This window comes from Hylobates moloch, unplaced genomic scaffold (assembly GCF_009828535.3).
Source record: "Hylobates moloch isolate HMO894 unplaced genomic scaffold, HMol_V3 SCAFFOLD_2, whole genome shotgun sequence".
NCBI lineage: Eukaryota > Metazoa > Chordata > Mammalia > Primates > Hylobatidae > Hylobates > Hylobates moloch.
In genome coordinates this window covers 125826526-125839270 of record NW_026652277.1, presented here as the reverse complement: position 1 = coordinate 125839270, position 12745 = coordinate 125826526, and the positions used below count along the sequence as shown (strand labels likewise).

The 12745-nt window shown below is 44.6% G+C and overlaps 1 protein-coding gene across 1 annotated transcript in view; it reads left to right on the top strand.

Annotated features, from left to right (window-relative positions):
* Positions 1 to 3421: 3421 nt before the first annotated feature.
* The window catches only part of OSTM1 (osteoclastogenesis associated transmembrane protein 1), a 30084-nt gene continuing 20760 nt past the window's right edge, over positions 3422 to 12745 (top strand). The window contains exon 1 of the mRNA XM_032156055.2: positions 3422 to 3910. Within this exon, the coding sequence (XP_032011946.1) occupies positions 3509 to 3910 (402 nt within the window). The 5' untranslated portion in view covers positions 3422 to 3508. The remainder of the gene's footprint in view (positions 3911 to 12745) is intronic.

Sequence of the window (12745 nt, the reverse complement as noted above, 5' to 3'; positions counted from 1 at the left end):
ATGTCCCATGTGTTCAGGTCATTCCACTCAGGCATGCAAAGCTTATGGGCATTTACTTACAGCATTGTTTTGCCCACTAAAGAATTACAAAAATAAAAATATGTTTCCATTGATGTATCAATCTGAAAAGCACTTAAAGCAGATGTGCATTTGTATTACATAAATTCAATGTAACAAATGTATTGAGTGCCTTCTCTGTACAAGACATCAGGCTAAGGGCTTCTAAGTATACAAATATAAATAGGACACAGTCCACATTCTCCGTAAGATCATCTCATGGCTGGAGGTGACATAAGATACACATGCTGACTTTAATAAAGAGTGAGGTAAAACACAGAAAAGATTGCCATTTAAGACAGGAAGTTGAACACATGATTAGATCTGTTCCTTCCTGAAATCCCACAACATTTGCAAAAGGACTTTTAAAAAGACACAAAAGAACACAGAGAACAGGAGAAAAGGAAAAGTAAAAATATTGGTGCTTGGGATGGTGGTGCATGCCTGTAATCCCAGCTACTTGGGAGGCTGAGGCAGGAGGATAACTTGAGCAGTTTTTTTTTTTTTTTTGAGACAGAGTCTCGCTCTGTCGCCCAGGCTGGAGTGCAGTGGCGCGATCTCGGCTCACTGCAAGCTCCGCCTCCTGGGTTCACGCCATTCTCCTGCCTCAGCCTCCCAATTAACTGGGACTACAGGCACTCGCCACCATGCTTGGCAAATTTTTTGTATTTTTTAATAGAGATGGGGTTTCATCATGTTAGCCAGGATGGTCTCGATCTCCTGACTTTGTGATCCACCTGCCTCGGCCTCCCAAAGTGCTGGGATTACAGGCATGAGCCATCGCGCCCGGCCGAGCACAAGAGTTTAAGTTCAGCCTGGACAACATAGCAAGACCCCATCTCTTTAAAAATATATTGGAAGCTGGAAAGCAGGTGGACTAATAAAAACTGACTTAACAGAACCTAAGCAGAAAAGCTAATTTGTATGCCCGTAGTAGGAAAAAAAGGCAACTGAATTATATTATAGAACCCTCAAAGAGCCCAAGAAGTGGAAAAACATCAGGTACCTCTGGAAATGTAGATAAAAGAAGAACCAAAACAAGATGATTGAAAGGCTGTTTACAATACTCTCCCTACTATTCTATGTCCCATCCCAACTCCAACAGAATACCACTAAAATCCTGATATCTGGAGAAAGCGAAGCAAAGGGAGTCTGGACCAAGAGACATAAGCATATTTGAGGGCAGGGACATTTTGCTAAAGCAGGGAGATTAAGGAAAAGTTCATTCACTGAAGTTGAGTTGCCAGCCTTTTTCCACTGCCAGGATCAGAGATTACTGGCAGCAAGGTAGCATGCTGGCAGAGTCTTCTCTGAAGAGGATAATCTGCCCAAGAGAAACGATTTAAAATACTGATGTTTTCAATGCTTTGTTTTGGGTGACCAGCCTGTGCATTTTAAGATGTTTTGCAGTGTTCTTGGTCTGTATTCATTAGATGCTAGGGTATTCATTCATACCCTTCTCCCAGTTTTGACAACCAAAAATGTTTCCACACATTGCTAAATATACCACAAGGGTGGGGAGCAAAACTGTCCCCACTGAGAACCATCGGCCTATACTGAAACTCACAGTCAAAAAGAACTATCCATGAACACAGAGTTTCCATTCAGCTTTGTAGTGCCTCTCTCTTAAATGTAAGCAGAAAGCCAAGGTTCACTAGACATTTAAAAGTATAGATAAAAACAAACAGGAATAAAAATAACTTGGCCGGGTGTGGTGGCTCATGTCTGTAATCCCCGCACTTTGGGAGGCCGAGGTGGGCAGATCACCTGAGGTCAGGAGTTCCAGACCAGACTGACCAATATGATGAAACCCTGTCTCTACTAAAAATACAAAAATTAGCTGGGCATGGCGGCGGGCGCCTGTAGTCCCAGCTACTCAGGAGACTGAGGCAGGAGAATCTCTTGAACCTGGGAGGCGGAGGTTGCAGTAAGCCAAGATCATGCCACTGTGCTCCAGACTGGGTGACAGAGCGAGACTCCATCTCAAAAAAAAAAAAAAAAAAAAAAGTTAAGGAAATTATAGACACTTTCCCTCTTCCTTTCCTTTCCATTCCTGGAACAATTCAATCTTAAAGGTCAAGTAGAGCCAGATAGGCATCTGTGCTTGGTAGGGATGGGGTGTCAGAGGCCCAGAGAGAGGTGTCAGAGCACAGGTAAGCTGAAGAGGACAGTGGTGTGAGGGAGGGTGGCAGCATCAGCCTGATGCAGAGTATTGGGTTCTGAGTGGATAAGAAGGGTCTCCATGCAGAGGACTGGGCAGCAGTGACTGGGAGGTTGCTTACATTCAGAAGGATTGATGGAATCAGTAAATATATTAAGAATAATTGGAGTCCAGTTTCAGATTGTCAGAGAAGAAAGTTACAAATATGAAAAGAGAGAAATGAACTCTAATGTTGGATTAAAATTAGAAATACCAGTGCAAATTCATAGCTTAAAATACATAGTCATCTTTGACACCAGCAGAGGAATGGTTTTAGAACCCCCTACAGATGCCAAAATCTTCAGATCCTCAAGTCCCTTACATAAAACGCCATAGTATTTGCATATAACCTACACATTTCCTTCCATATACTCTTTTTCTTTTTTCTTACATTCTGTTAAAGCATCTTCTTTATACTTTTAAATCATATCTAGATTACTTATAGTACCTAATACAATATACACGCTATGTAAATAGTGGTTATATGTTGGGTTTTTAATTTATATTATTTTTATTGTTACTTTTTTTCTACTAGGAGATACTACTTAATAACTGCCTTAATAACGCAGATGTAGACTATTTCCCTCATCTCAGAGAGTTCTGACAACGCTGAGGCAGACAGTTGAGTTTTGTTTTTAAAAAACAAAAACAAAAAGCTTGGAAACCGCTGGTCTCCACCACCTATAATAACCAACGGGCATTATTACTCTCTCCAAATGGGACGAGGAAAAAACTACGCTAAGGAACACCATGCAGAAAATCTGCCGAGGCACCGGCCAGCTGGCTCTCTGCGAACGCAGCCAACGGCCATTTCCACAGCGGAGGCCGTCGTCGGTCCAGAGAGGTAAGAAACTTGTAGGACGCCCGGAACTCCCAGAGGGGTGGGCGTTCTAGGGTCAGGACCCCCGAGATGCAATTGTCCAAAGCGGTGGGTACGCATAGTCACCGGCTGGAGAGCCTCGGCTCGGGATCCCCCAGTGCACCACTCTGCCCCGCCCCGCGCCTAACGCCGGCTGGAGAGCGCGCGGCCGCAGGGTGGGCGCGCTCCCGCACGCGCGAAGGCCCGCGGCCCGGAGGCAGCCGGCAGCCAATGGGGCGGGGCGCCGCGCGCCGGGCGCGGGGCCGTGACGCGCCCTCCTCGTGACCCGGCTCTCGGCCTGCGCCCGCGGAAACCGGAAGCGGCGGGTGTCCGCGCTGCCGGCTGGGGTCGGAGAGGCGGCGGTGGGCGCCCTGGGGTGTGTGAGCCCCGTGATGGAGCCGGGCCCGACAGCCTCCCAGCGGAGGTGTTCGTTGCCGCCGTGGCTGCCGCTGGGGCTGCTGCTGTGGTCGGGGCTGGCCCTGGGCGCCCTCCCCTTTGGCAGCAGTCCGCACAGGGTCTTCCACGACCTCCTGTCGGAGCAGCAGTTGCTGGAGGTGGAAGACTTGTCCTTGTCCCTCCTGCAGGGTGGAGGGCTGGGGCCTCTGTCGCTGCCTCCGGACCTGCCGGATCTGGATCCCGAGTGCCGGGAGCTCCTGCTGGACTTCGCCAACAGCAGCGCAGAGCTGACAGGGTGTCTGGTGCGCAGCGCCCGGCCCGTGCGCGTCTGTCAGACCTGCTACCCCCTCTTCCAACAGGTCGTCAGCAAGATGGACAACATCAGCCGAGCCGCGGGGGTGGGTACAGGACCACGTCCAGGACTGTGGCGCGGGAGAGTTGGGAAAGGAGGAGGATGTAATGATGGTCAACGCTGGGGGCCTCAGTTTCCCCAACAGTAAGAAAAAGGGGTTGGACTGGGTCTGTGGAGTTGGGGCATCAGAAAAAGGGGGTGGCGTTATGGGGCTTGGGATTTGGGTTTTTGCTTCCAAGAATGCTGTTGGACATCTTTGGTTCATATAGGTGTGATTGGTTTTCTTGGGGGTCCTGATTCCCCAACCCTCTTCCTCTTCCTCCACCCGCTCCACCACAGCTTCTTCTCATCTTCACCTGGAGTTCCCAGGAAGGATCCTTTTCTGAAACAAGTGGGGTGGAGACACTGGTAGTGGTTAGGAATTTGAGCTTTGTAGCCAGAAATGTTCATGTCCACCAACTTCTGTGTAACCTTGGATTATCTTCTCAGAACCTTAGTTTCCTCCTCTATAAAGTGGAAAGAACAGCTGCCTAATGCGGCTGTTGGAAGAATTAAAAGAGATATTGCCTGTGACTTCATCTTAGTGATGTGAACAGTCTGGAGCTAGCGGCCAGGACTCCAGTTCCACTCTGCTTATTAGCGGTATACTCTGGGCAAGTTACTTACATTATCTGTGCCTGTTTACTAATCTGTAAAATGGGGATAAAAGGAGGTTTTAGAAAACAACATAGTAATACCTCTAAGTAAATCGGAGTTAAAATTTTAAGAAATTGTAAGACTGCTCTTCATTCTTGGTACCTTGAGTGTTTTCTAGTTGTGTGGTAGCTGCTGTGAGGGACTTAATTTTAAAAAGAAAAACAGACACAATTCCTGCCCCTAAGTACTTTATAAAGTTTAGACAAGGAAAAGATTAGAGTGTCAGGGTTGGTGGGAGTCACGAGGTGTGGGCCGGATATGCTTGGTAAAGGAAAAACATGAGGAATAACATTGGGATTGGAGAATGAGAAAGTTCCTCTTGTATTACGGGGACAGCAAGTAATCTCATGAAAATGTGGTTGGAATTATTCCGTAAATTTAAACTTGTCTAAGTTTGCATCATGATCCCTGGCCATTCTGCCCACAATAGCACTTGTTTTTTAGAGTAAATGGAACCCTAAAACAACTCATCTTAACCGCTCAACACTGAATATGATGCTATATCGTATCCTGCTGTAGTTGACAGGGACATGTCTTGGGTATTTTATTTTAAAGTGATAGTAAGATATATATTCCTTGCTATACGCAATGGAAGTGTGCGTTTAGTTATTTAGTTGCACTAAATATAAATTTGTACCTAGTTGTATCCTGCTTTAAGTCAGCCTGTTATTACTTAAAATAAATCTGTCATGGCTGTGTGTGGTGGCTCATGCCTGTAATCCCAGCACTTTGGGAGCCTGAGGCAGGGGGATCACCTGAGGTCAGGAGTTCAAGACTAGTGTGGCCAACATGGTGAAACCCTCATCTCTACTAAAAATACAAAAATTATCCGGGCGTGGTTGCGTGTGCCTGTAGTCCCAGCTGCTCTGGAAGCTGAGGCAGAAGAATCGCAATACATGTCTGTAGTTCCAGCGGCTTGGGAAGCTGAGGCAGAAGAATTGCTTGAGCCTGGAAGGCCAAGGTTGCAGTGAGCCAAGATTGCACCACTGCACTCCAGCCTGGGCAACAGAGTGAGACTCTATCTCAAAATAAATAAATAAATAAAAATAAAATAAAAATCTGTCATTTTACATAAATGGGGAATTTATTAGATTTAAATAAATTCTGTGGTCAATCTCTCTGTAAAGAGCATGTTTTTTTTTTTTCTTTTTTCTTTTTTCTTTTTTGAGACAAGGTCTTGCTGTGTTGCCCAGGCTGGAGTTCAGTGGTGTCATCTCGGCTCACTGCAATCTCCGCCTCCTGGGTTCAAGTGATTCTCCTGCCTCAGCCTCCTGAGTAGCTGGAACTACAGATGTGCACCGCCACACCTGGCTAATTATTGTATTTTTAGTAGAGACAGGTTTCACCATGTTGGCCAGGCTGGTCTCGAACTCCTGGCCTCAAGTAATCCACCCACCTCAGCCTCCCAAAGATTTGGGATTACAGGTGTGAGCCACCACACCTGGCCAAGGACATATTTTCAAGGTAAATAAATTCAGGCTTACATGCAGTATTTTCCAGGCACACTTCCATTGCGTATAGCAAGGAATATATATCTTACTATCACTTTAAAATAAAATACCCAAGACATGTCCCTGTCAACTACAGCAGGATATGATATAGCATCATATTCAGTGTTGAGCGGTTAAGATGAGTTGTTTTAGGGTTCCATTTACTCTAAAAAACAAGTGCTATTGTGGGCAGAATGGCCAGGGATCATGATGCAAAGTTTGGGTCTTTGAAGGCAGCAAATGCTTTTCTCATGTGTGTAGGTACTGTGGAATTAAAGAGGCTAAAAGTAGCACCTCAAACTCTAGGGTGCAGTATTATGGGCATCACCCAATCTGCATATGAATTTCCATATGAATTCCACACTACCCAGAGGAGGCTTCCCAGTGGGGGAGTTGTAGAAACCCCCTTCCTCTCCCTCAGATTCTACCAGCAACCTGGGTACCCAGCTCAACTCACCCTGATGTGAAAGGAAGTGGATAAACAGGTGAAAAGAGGCAGGGAAACTTTTTTTGTATTTTCTCTCTAACTCATCCTAGGCCTCGGTCTCGGATCCCCTTATTTCCCCAGTAGAGCTGGATATGATTCATTAGCTCAAAAGTGTGACTTCTACAGTTCTGAGGTACTTTATAGATTTAAAAGGCTGTATGGACTGGTTTGGGAGTTGAACCATCATGTATAATAACTTACGAGGCCAGGCATGGTGGCTCATGCCTGTAATCCCAGTACTTTGGGAGGCCGAGGCAGGCAGATCACCTGAGGCCAGGAGTTCGAGACCAGCCTCGCCAACATGGTGAAACCCTGCCTCTACTAAAAATACAAAAAAAAAAAAAAAAAAAAATTAGTCGGGTGTGGTGTTGCACAGCTACTCAGGAGGTTGAGGCAGGAGAATTGTTTGAACTTGGGAGGTGGAGGTTGCAGTGAGCCAAGATAGTGCCGCCACTCTCCAGCCTGGGGGACAGAGTGAGACTCCATCGCAAAAAAAAACAACAACAAAACAAAAACCTGTGGAAAAATGTGTCATGAGTGAACTTGAAGGAATTAGTTGTCTCTTGGGGAGGTTTATTTATCCAGTGTAATGTATTTTCTTTTTCTTTTTCTTTTTTTTTTTTTTGAGACGTAGTCTTGCTCTGTTGACCAGGCTGGAGTGCAGTGGCGCAATCTCAGCTCACTGCAAGCTCCACCTCCCAGGTTCATGCCATTCTCCTGCCTCAGCCTCCCGAGTAGCTGTGACTACAGGTGCCTGCCACCACGCCTGGCTGATTTTTTATATTTTTAGTAAAGACAGGGTTTCACCGTGTTAGCCAGGATGGTCTCAATCTCCTGACCTCATGATCTGCCCACCTCAGCCTCCCCAAGTGCTGGGATTACAGGCGTGAGCCACCATACCCAGCCCTTCTTTTTTTTTTTTTTTTGAGACGGGGTTTCCTCTTGTTACCCAGGCTGGAGTGCAATGGCGGGATCTCAGCTCACTGCAACCTTTGCCTCCCGGGTTCAAGCGATTCTCCTGCCTCAGCCTCCCAAGTAGCTGGGATTACAGGCGCCCGCCACCACACCTGGCTAATTTTTGTATTTTTAATAGAGACAGGGTTTCACTATGTTGGCCAGGCTGGTCTCGAACTCCTGACCTCAGGCGATCCACCCGGCTCGGCCTCCCAGAGTGTTGGGATTACAGGTATGAGCCACCACGCCCAGCCTATCCAGTGTAATGTATTTTGTTTGACTCAGACTCAGTCTTTTATTTAAAGTAGTTTTTAGCAAGCACCTACTATTCTTGAATATTGGGCTGGTAAAAGGATAAGAAGGAAAAGAAGGGTACGATTCAGGCCTCAAACTATCAGTATAGTTAGGGGAAATAAAGTACCTTATATGGGGAAATAGAAAAATATCAGTGAGTGTTATAAATTGCACCATAGCAATTTAGAGCAAAAGAGTGAAAGGAATGCCAAGTTAAAGGAGGGAACAGAGCCAGATGCAGTGGCTTATGCCTGTAATCCCAGCATTTTGGGAAGCCGAGGCAGGTGGATCGCTTGAGGCCAGGAATTTGAGACCAGCCTAGCCAACATGGCAAAACCCCGTCTCTACTAAAAATACAAAAAATTAGCCAGGAGTAGTGGCGTGTGCCTGTAATCCCAGCTATACAGGAGGCTGAAGTGGGAGAATCACTTGAGTCTGGGAGGCTGAGGTTTCAGTGAGCCAAGTTTGCACCACTGCACTCCAGCCTGGGTGACAGAGCGAGACTCCATCTCAAAAAAAAAGAAAAAAAAAATGAGGGAACAGAGCAAGGCTGGTTCATCAGGGGAAACCTACAAGCTGAATCTCAAGGCATCCTTTCTACCCTTCTTTAGTGTGAATGGACATGGATTGATTGAGAGAGGAGAGGAGTATAACAAGGAGAAAAAAAGAATCAAAGCCAGAAACTAGTAAGCTATTTATGTGGTACAGCAATATAATTAGTTTAACTATAATAGAATTCCCTGATAAGAATCCTAGGTTCTTGTCACTTCCTTTTAGAATTTCTGGGACAAGGATCGCATATAGTTTTATTATCTCAAGGTAAAAAATACAGTGATTTCTGAAACCTGAATGATAGAACTGAGGGATTCCCTCTTCCTTAGAGTCATACTTTCTCCTTTTAGTTTAAACTGATAGGGACATAGTTTCATTGTGATTCAGCATTATCAGAATGGTCCTGAGGATGCTTTTGCCCCCTCAGATTCTGAATTGGTAGGCTCTGTCCTATTCTACTTGGTTTGTTTAAAATTTAGATAGTGTTTAAAATTTAGATCTATAGATCCATCCATCTACCTATCTATCTATATCTATCTATGTATCTGTATATCTTTGTGAAGTGCTAGTCATTTGGGTTATGTATTTGGTGAGTATTCAATATACTTTTACTATAGATTATTAAATAACGAATTCTGAGGACTATAGGGAGAAAACCAGAACATAGCATAATAATCTGTGTCTTTCATTAGAGATCAGAAAATGTAATATTTCTTCTGCATTCATTCAAAAAAATTTTTGAGTACCTGTTATGTACAGGTTGTGGTAGCTACTAGGGATATAGCGTGAATGAGCAGAGCTTGTAGTCTGAAGACAGACATTAAGCATCTCATTATACAAATAATTATTTAATTAATGTGTGATAAGTGTTGCTGATTAAAAAACCCAGATGCTACCAATGCATATGACAAGAGTACTGATCTTGAGTATGACTGGGGGGTAGGTAGAATGGTCAGTGATTAAAGCAGACACCTACAATTTGTGAGAACACAGGGCAGGGGAGGGAAGGTATACATGTAAAGAAATAGCAGGCATGAAGACTGAGATGGGAAGGAGTTTGTGGTGTATTTGAGGTCTAGAACACAGCACAGTGAGCAAGAAGGAAACCCGTGGTCTGAGCCTAAAGAAGTAGACAGGTGCCAGGTCATGTGGGCCTTGTAGGGTATGTTAAGGATTTTAGACTTTGATTTTAAAGCAGTATGATGTTATTGAAGGGTTTCATTCTGTGGAATGACATAATCAGATTTGTACTTTAAAAGGCTATGCTGGCTATGTGACAGAAAATGGAGAGGGTGGGGGCTGGGGAGGGTAGGGGAAGAAGATATGTGGGGAGATGGATTAGGAGACTGTTGCAGTGGTGTGAGACACAGTGGTGTCTAGGCTATGTGGGGGCCATCATGATGTGGAGAAATGGGTAGATTTCAGAGATACTTAGGAGGCAGAAATAACAGGCTTGGAGGTTAGTTGAATGTGGGGAGTAAGGAAAAGGTAGTGATGATTTCCAGGGCTTTAATAAGAGCAGCTTAGTGAATAGGGTTGTCATTTACTGAGCTGGAGGGAGGAGTCTGTTTAGTGGATGAAGATCATCAACTCAGTTTTGAACTTGTTGATTTTGAGGTGTTTATGAGCTTTCTAAGTGGATATATTGATTGCCTATGTGGTTGAATATACACATCTAGAGGACTGGACTGGAGATAACACCTTTGGGAGTGTTGGCATAAAAATGGCATTTGAAATTATGACATGGGTGAACATACCTGAAGAATGAGTAGGAACACTAAGAGTTTAAGATTAAGTAGAGGGTAAACTCTCAAAGGTGACTGAGAAGGAAGAATTGGAGAGATAAAGAAGAATGAGGAGAGCATGCTGTCCTGTAAATCAAGGAAAAGGGAAGGGGTGGTTATTTGTGTCAAATCCTTCTGAGAGAATTGGAGGTACATCTGTCAACACTGGCAGTACTGGTGACACTAACAAGAGTGCATTTAATGGAGTCCTTGGGTATGAAAGTGAGATCAGAGTGGGTTGAATAGGGATTGGAAGATGAGGACGTGGGAAGAGTGAACCTAGACAACTGCTGAAGAGTTTGGCCTTGATGGGGAGATAAGAAAGAGAGGTCACTAAAGAGCAATGTGGGACTCAGAGGCTTTCTTTCATTTCTCTGTCTCTCTCTCTTTTTTTTTTTTTAGACAGAGGCTCGCTCTGTCAGCCAAGCTGGAGGGCATGGCACAATCTTGGCTCACTGCAACCTCCACCATCCCAGGTTCAAGTGATTCTCCAGCCTCAGCCTCCCGAGTAGCTGGGACTATGGGTGTGCACCACCACACCCAGCTAATTTTTATATTTTTAGTAGAGATGGGGTTTCACCAGGTTGGCCAGACTGGTCTCAAACTCCTGACCTCAGGTGATCTGCCTGCCTCAGCTTCCCAAAGTACTGGGATTACAGGTGTGAGCCACAGTGCCAGGCCGACTTTCTATCATTTCTCCATTCCCCTGTCCCTCCATTCCTCTGTCCTGCCTTCCCTTCTTCCTTGCCCAAGATGGGAGAGAGCTGGACATGTTTAAATGTTGATAGTAAGGGTCTTTTAGAGAAGGTGAAGATTCTGTAGGAGGGAGTGGGAAGCAGACAAGGTCAGTTTCCAGAAAACACAGGGTAGATGGGATCTAGGGCATCCTCAGAGAGATGGGCCTTGAAAGGGGCAGGTGCCTTCCCCACCATAATAGGAGGGTAGAAGGAGAGGTTGCATGTAGAGGTAGGCAGGTTAGAATTTCAGCTCAAAGGCCCCTATTATCCAGGAGGCTAGATCTTCTTTTGAGAGTAAAGAGTGGGAGAGAGATCAGAGTTTCTGGGAGAGTGGAGAGGATTTGAAATAGCGGTTGTAAAAAGGAGAGAATGAGCAGACAGAAAAGTGAGAGGTATGGTTTGGGATTATGGATTTACTGTGGAATTAATCTGTGTTGTTAATTTTTTGCCGGCAGCTCCTGACTTCCTGGGTGCAGGCATGATCAAAGGAAATGGCTGGCTTCATGATGATTAGGGTTCTGCTAAGTGGTTAGGATAGATTTGAGTAGTAAGAGTTCTAAGTATAAGCAAGGACCATTGATTTTTTGGTCACTTGGCGAGGTGTTGGGAATACAAAGATGTTTCCATTTTAAAGGGACATCTGTCCAGAAGAGAAACCTAAACATATATAGGTGGATATCATGCTTTAAGAAACCATGCATCAGGGTAATGACACATGGGTCCCACATTGCTCTTTAGTGACCTCTCTTTCTTATCTCCCCATCAAGGCCAAACTCTTCAGCAGTTGTCTAGGTTCACTCTTCCCACGTCCTCATCTTCCAATCCCTGTTCAACCCACTCTGATCTCACTTTCACACCCAAGGACTCCATCAAATTCATTCTTGTTAGTGTCACCAATACTGCCAGTGTTGACAGATGTACCTCCAATTCAGCAGGATTTGACACAAATAACCACCCCTTCCCTTTTCCTTGATTTACAGGACATCATGCTGTCCTTATTTTTCTTTATCTCTCCAATTCTTCTTTCTCAGTCACCTCTGATAGTTTACCCTCTACCCAGCTAACACTACCTGTTTCATAGAGTTGTTATGAGGATTAAATAAGGAAATGCAGTTGGAACATTTAGAACTGGTAAGTACTAAATAAGTACCTCATCATCGTTTGGATTATTAATCATTTCCTTTCTGTCCTCACTGTTGCCATCATCCTTTCATTATACCTGAGCTATGGAAGTAGTGTAATGAGCCTCCCTGCCTCCTCACCCTACATATCACGGCCTAAAGATATATTCCTGAAACTGCTTTTCATGACACCCTCCTCATAAATCTTAAAAGAATTTCTCACTGGCTAACTCTCATGACCCTCAAGGCCTCTCATAATCTTGTTCTAACTTAGCCCTTTAATAGCCCTACTTTCATAGACTACTGAATACTCTCCGAATACCACATAATCATTATCACTTTCACCCCATGATCATTTAATTCTTCTATTTTTGAATCCTCTTCTCTTCCTCAATATAGAGCTTAGTTCATATCCTGCTTCCTTCATGAACTCTTTCCTAATTTCTCAAAACTACATTGATAATCTTCCTCAACTGAACTATCCCACATATTGAACACTCATACAGGCTCTACTGTATTGATTTTTAAAATAGCCAGTCACCTACTTATGAAGATTCAGCTTAACCAACTAATTACATTTATCCAACTAAACCTACTTAGAGCACTTCAGGTTGGCAGCGTGGTAGCTAGGTGAGATAGCATATATCCGTCACTGTGTACCAGACAGTGCACTGAGTGATTAATGTATGCTATTTCATTTAATACAGTAACTGTAGGACCCCTGATTTTGAAACTGAACCTTAGCGAGGTTGGGTCAGCTGCCCAA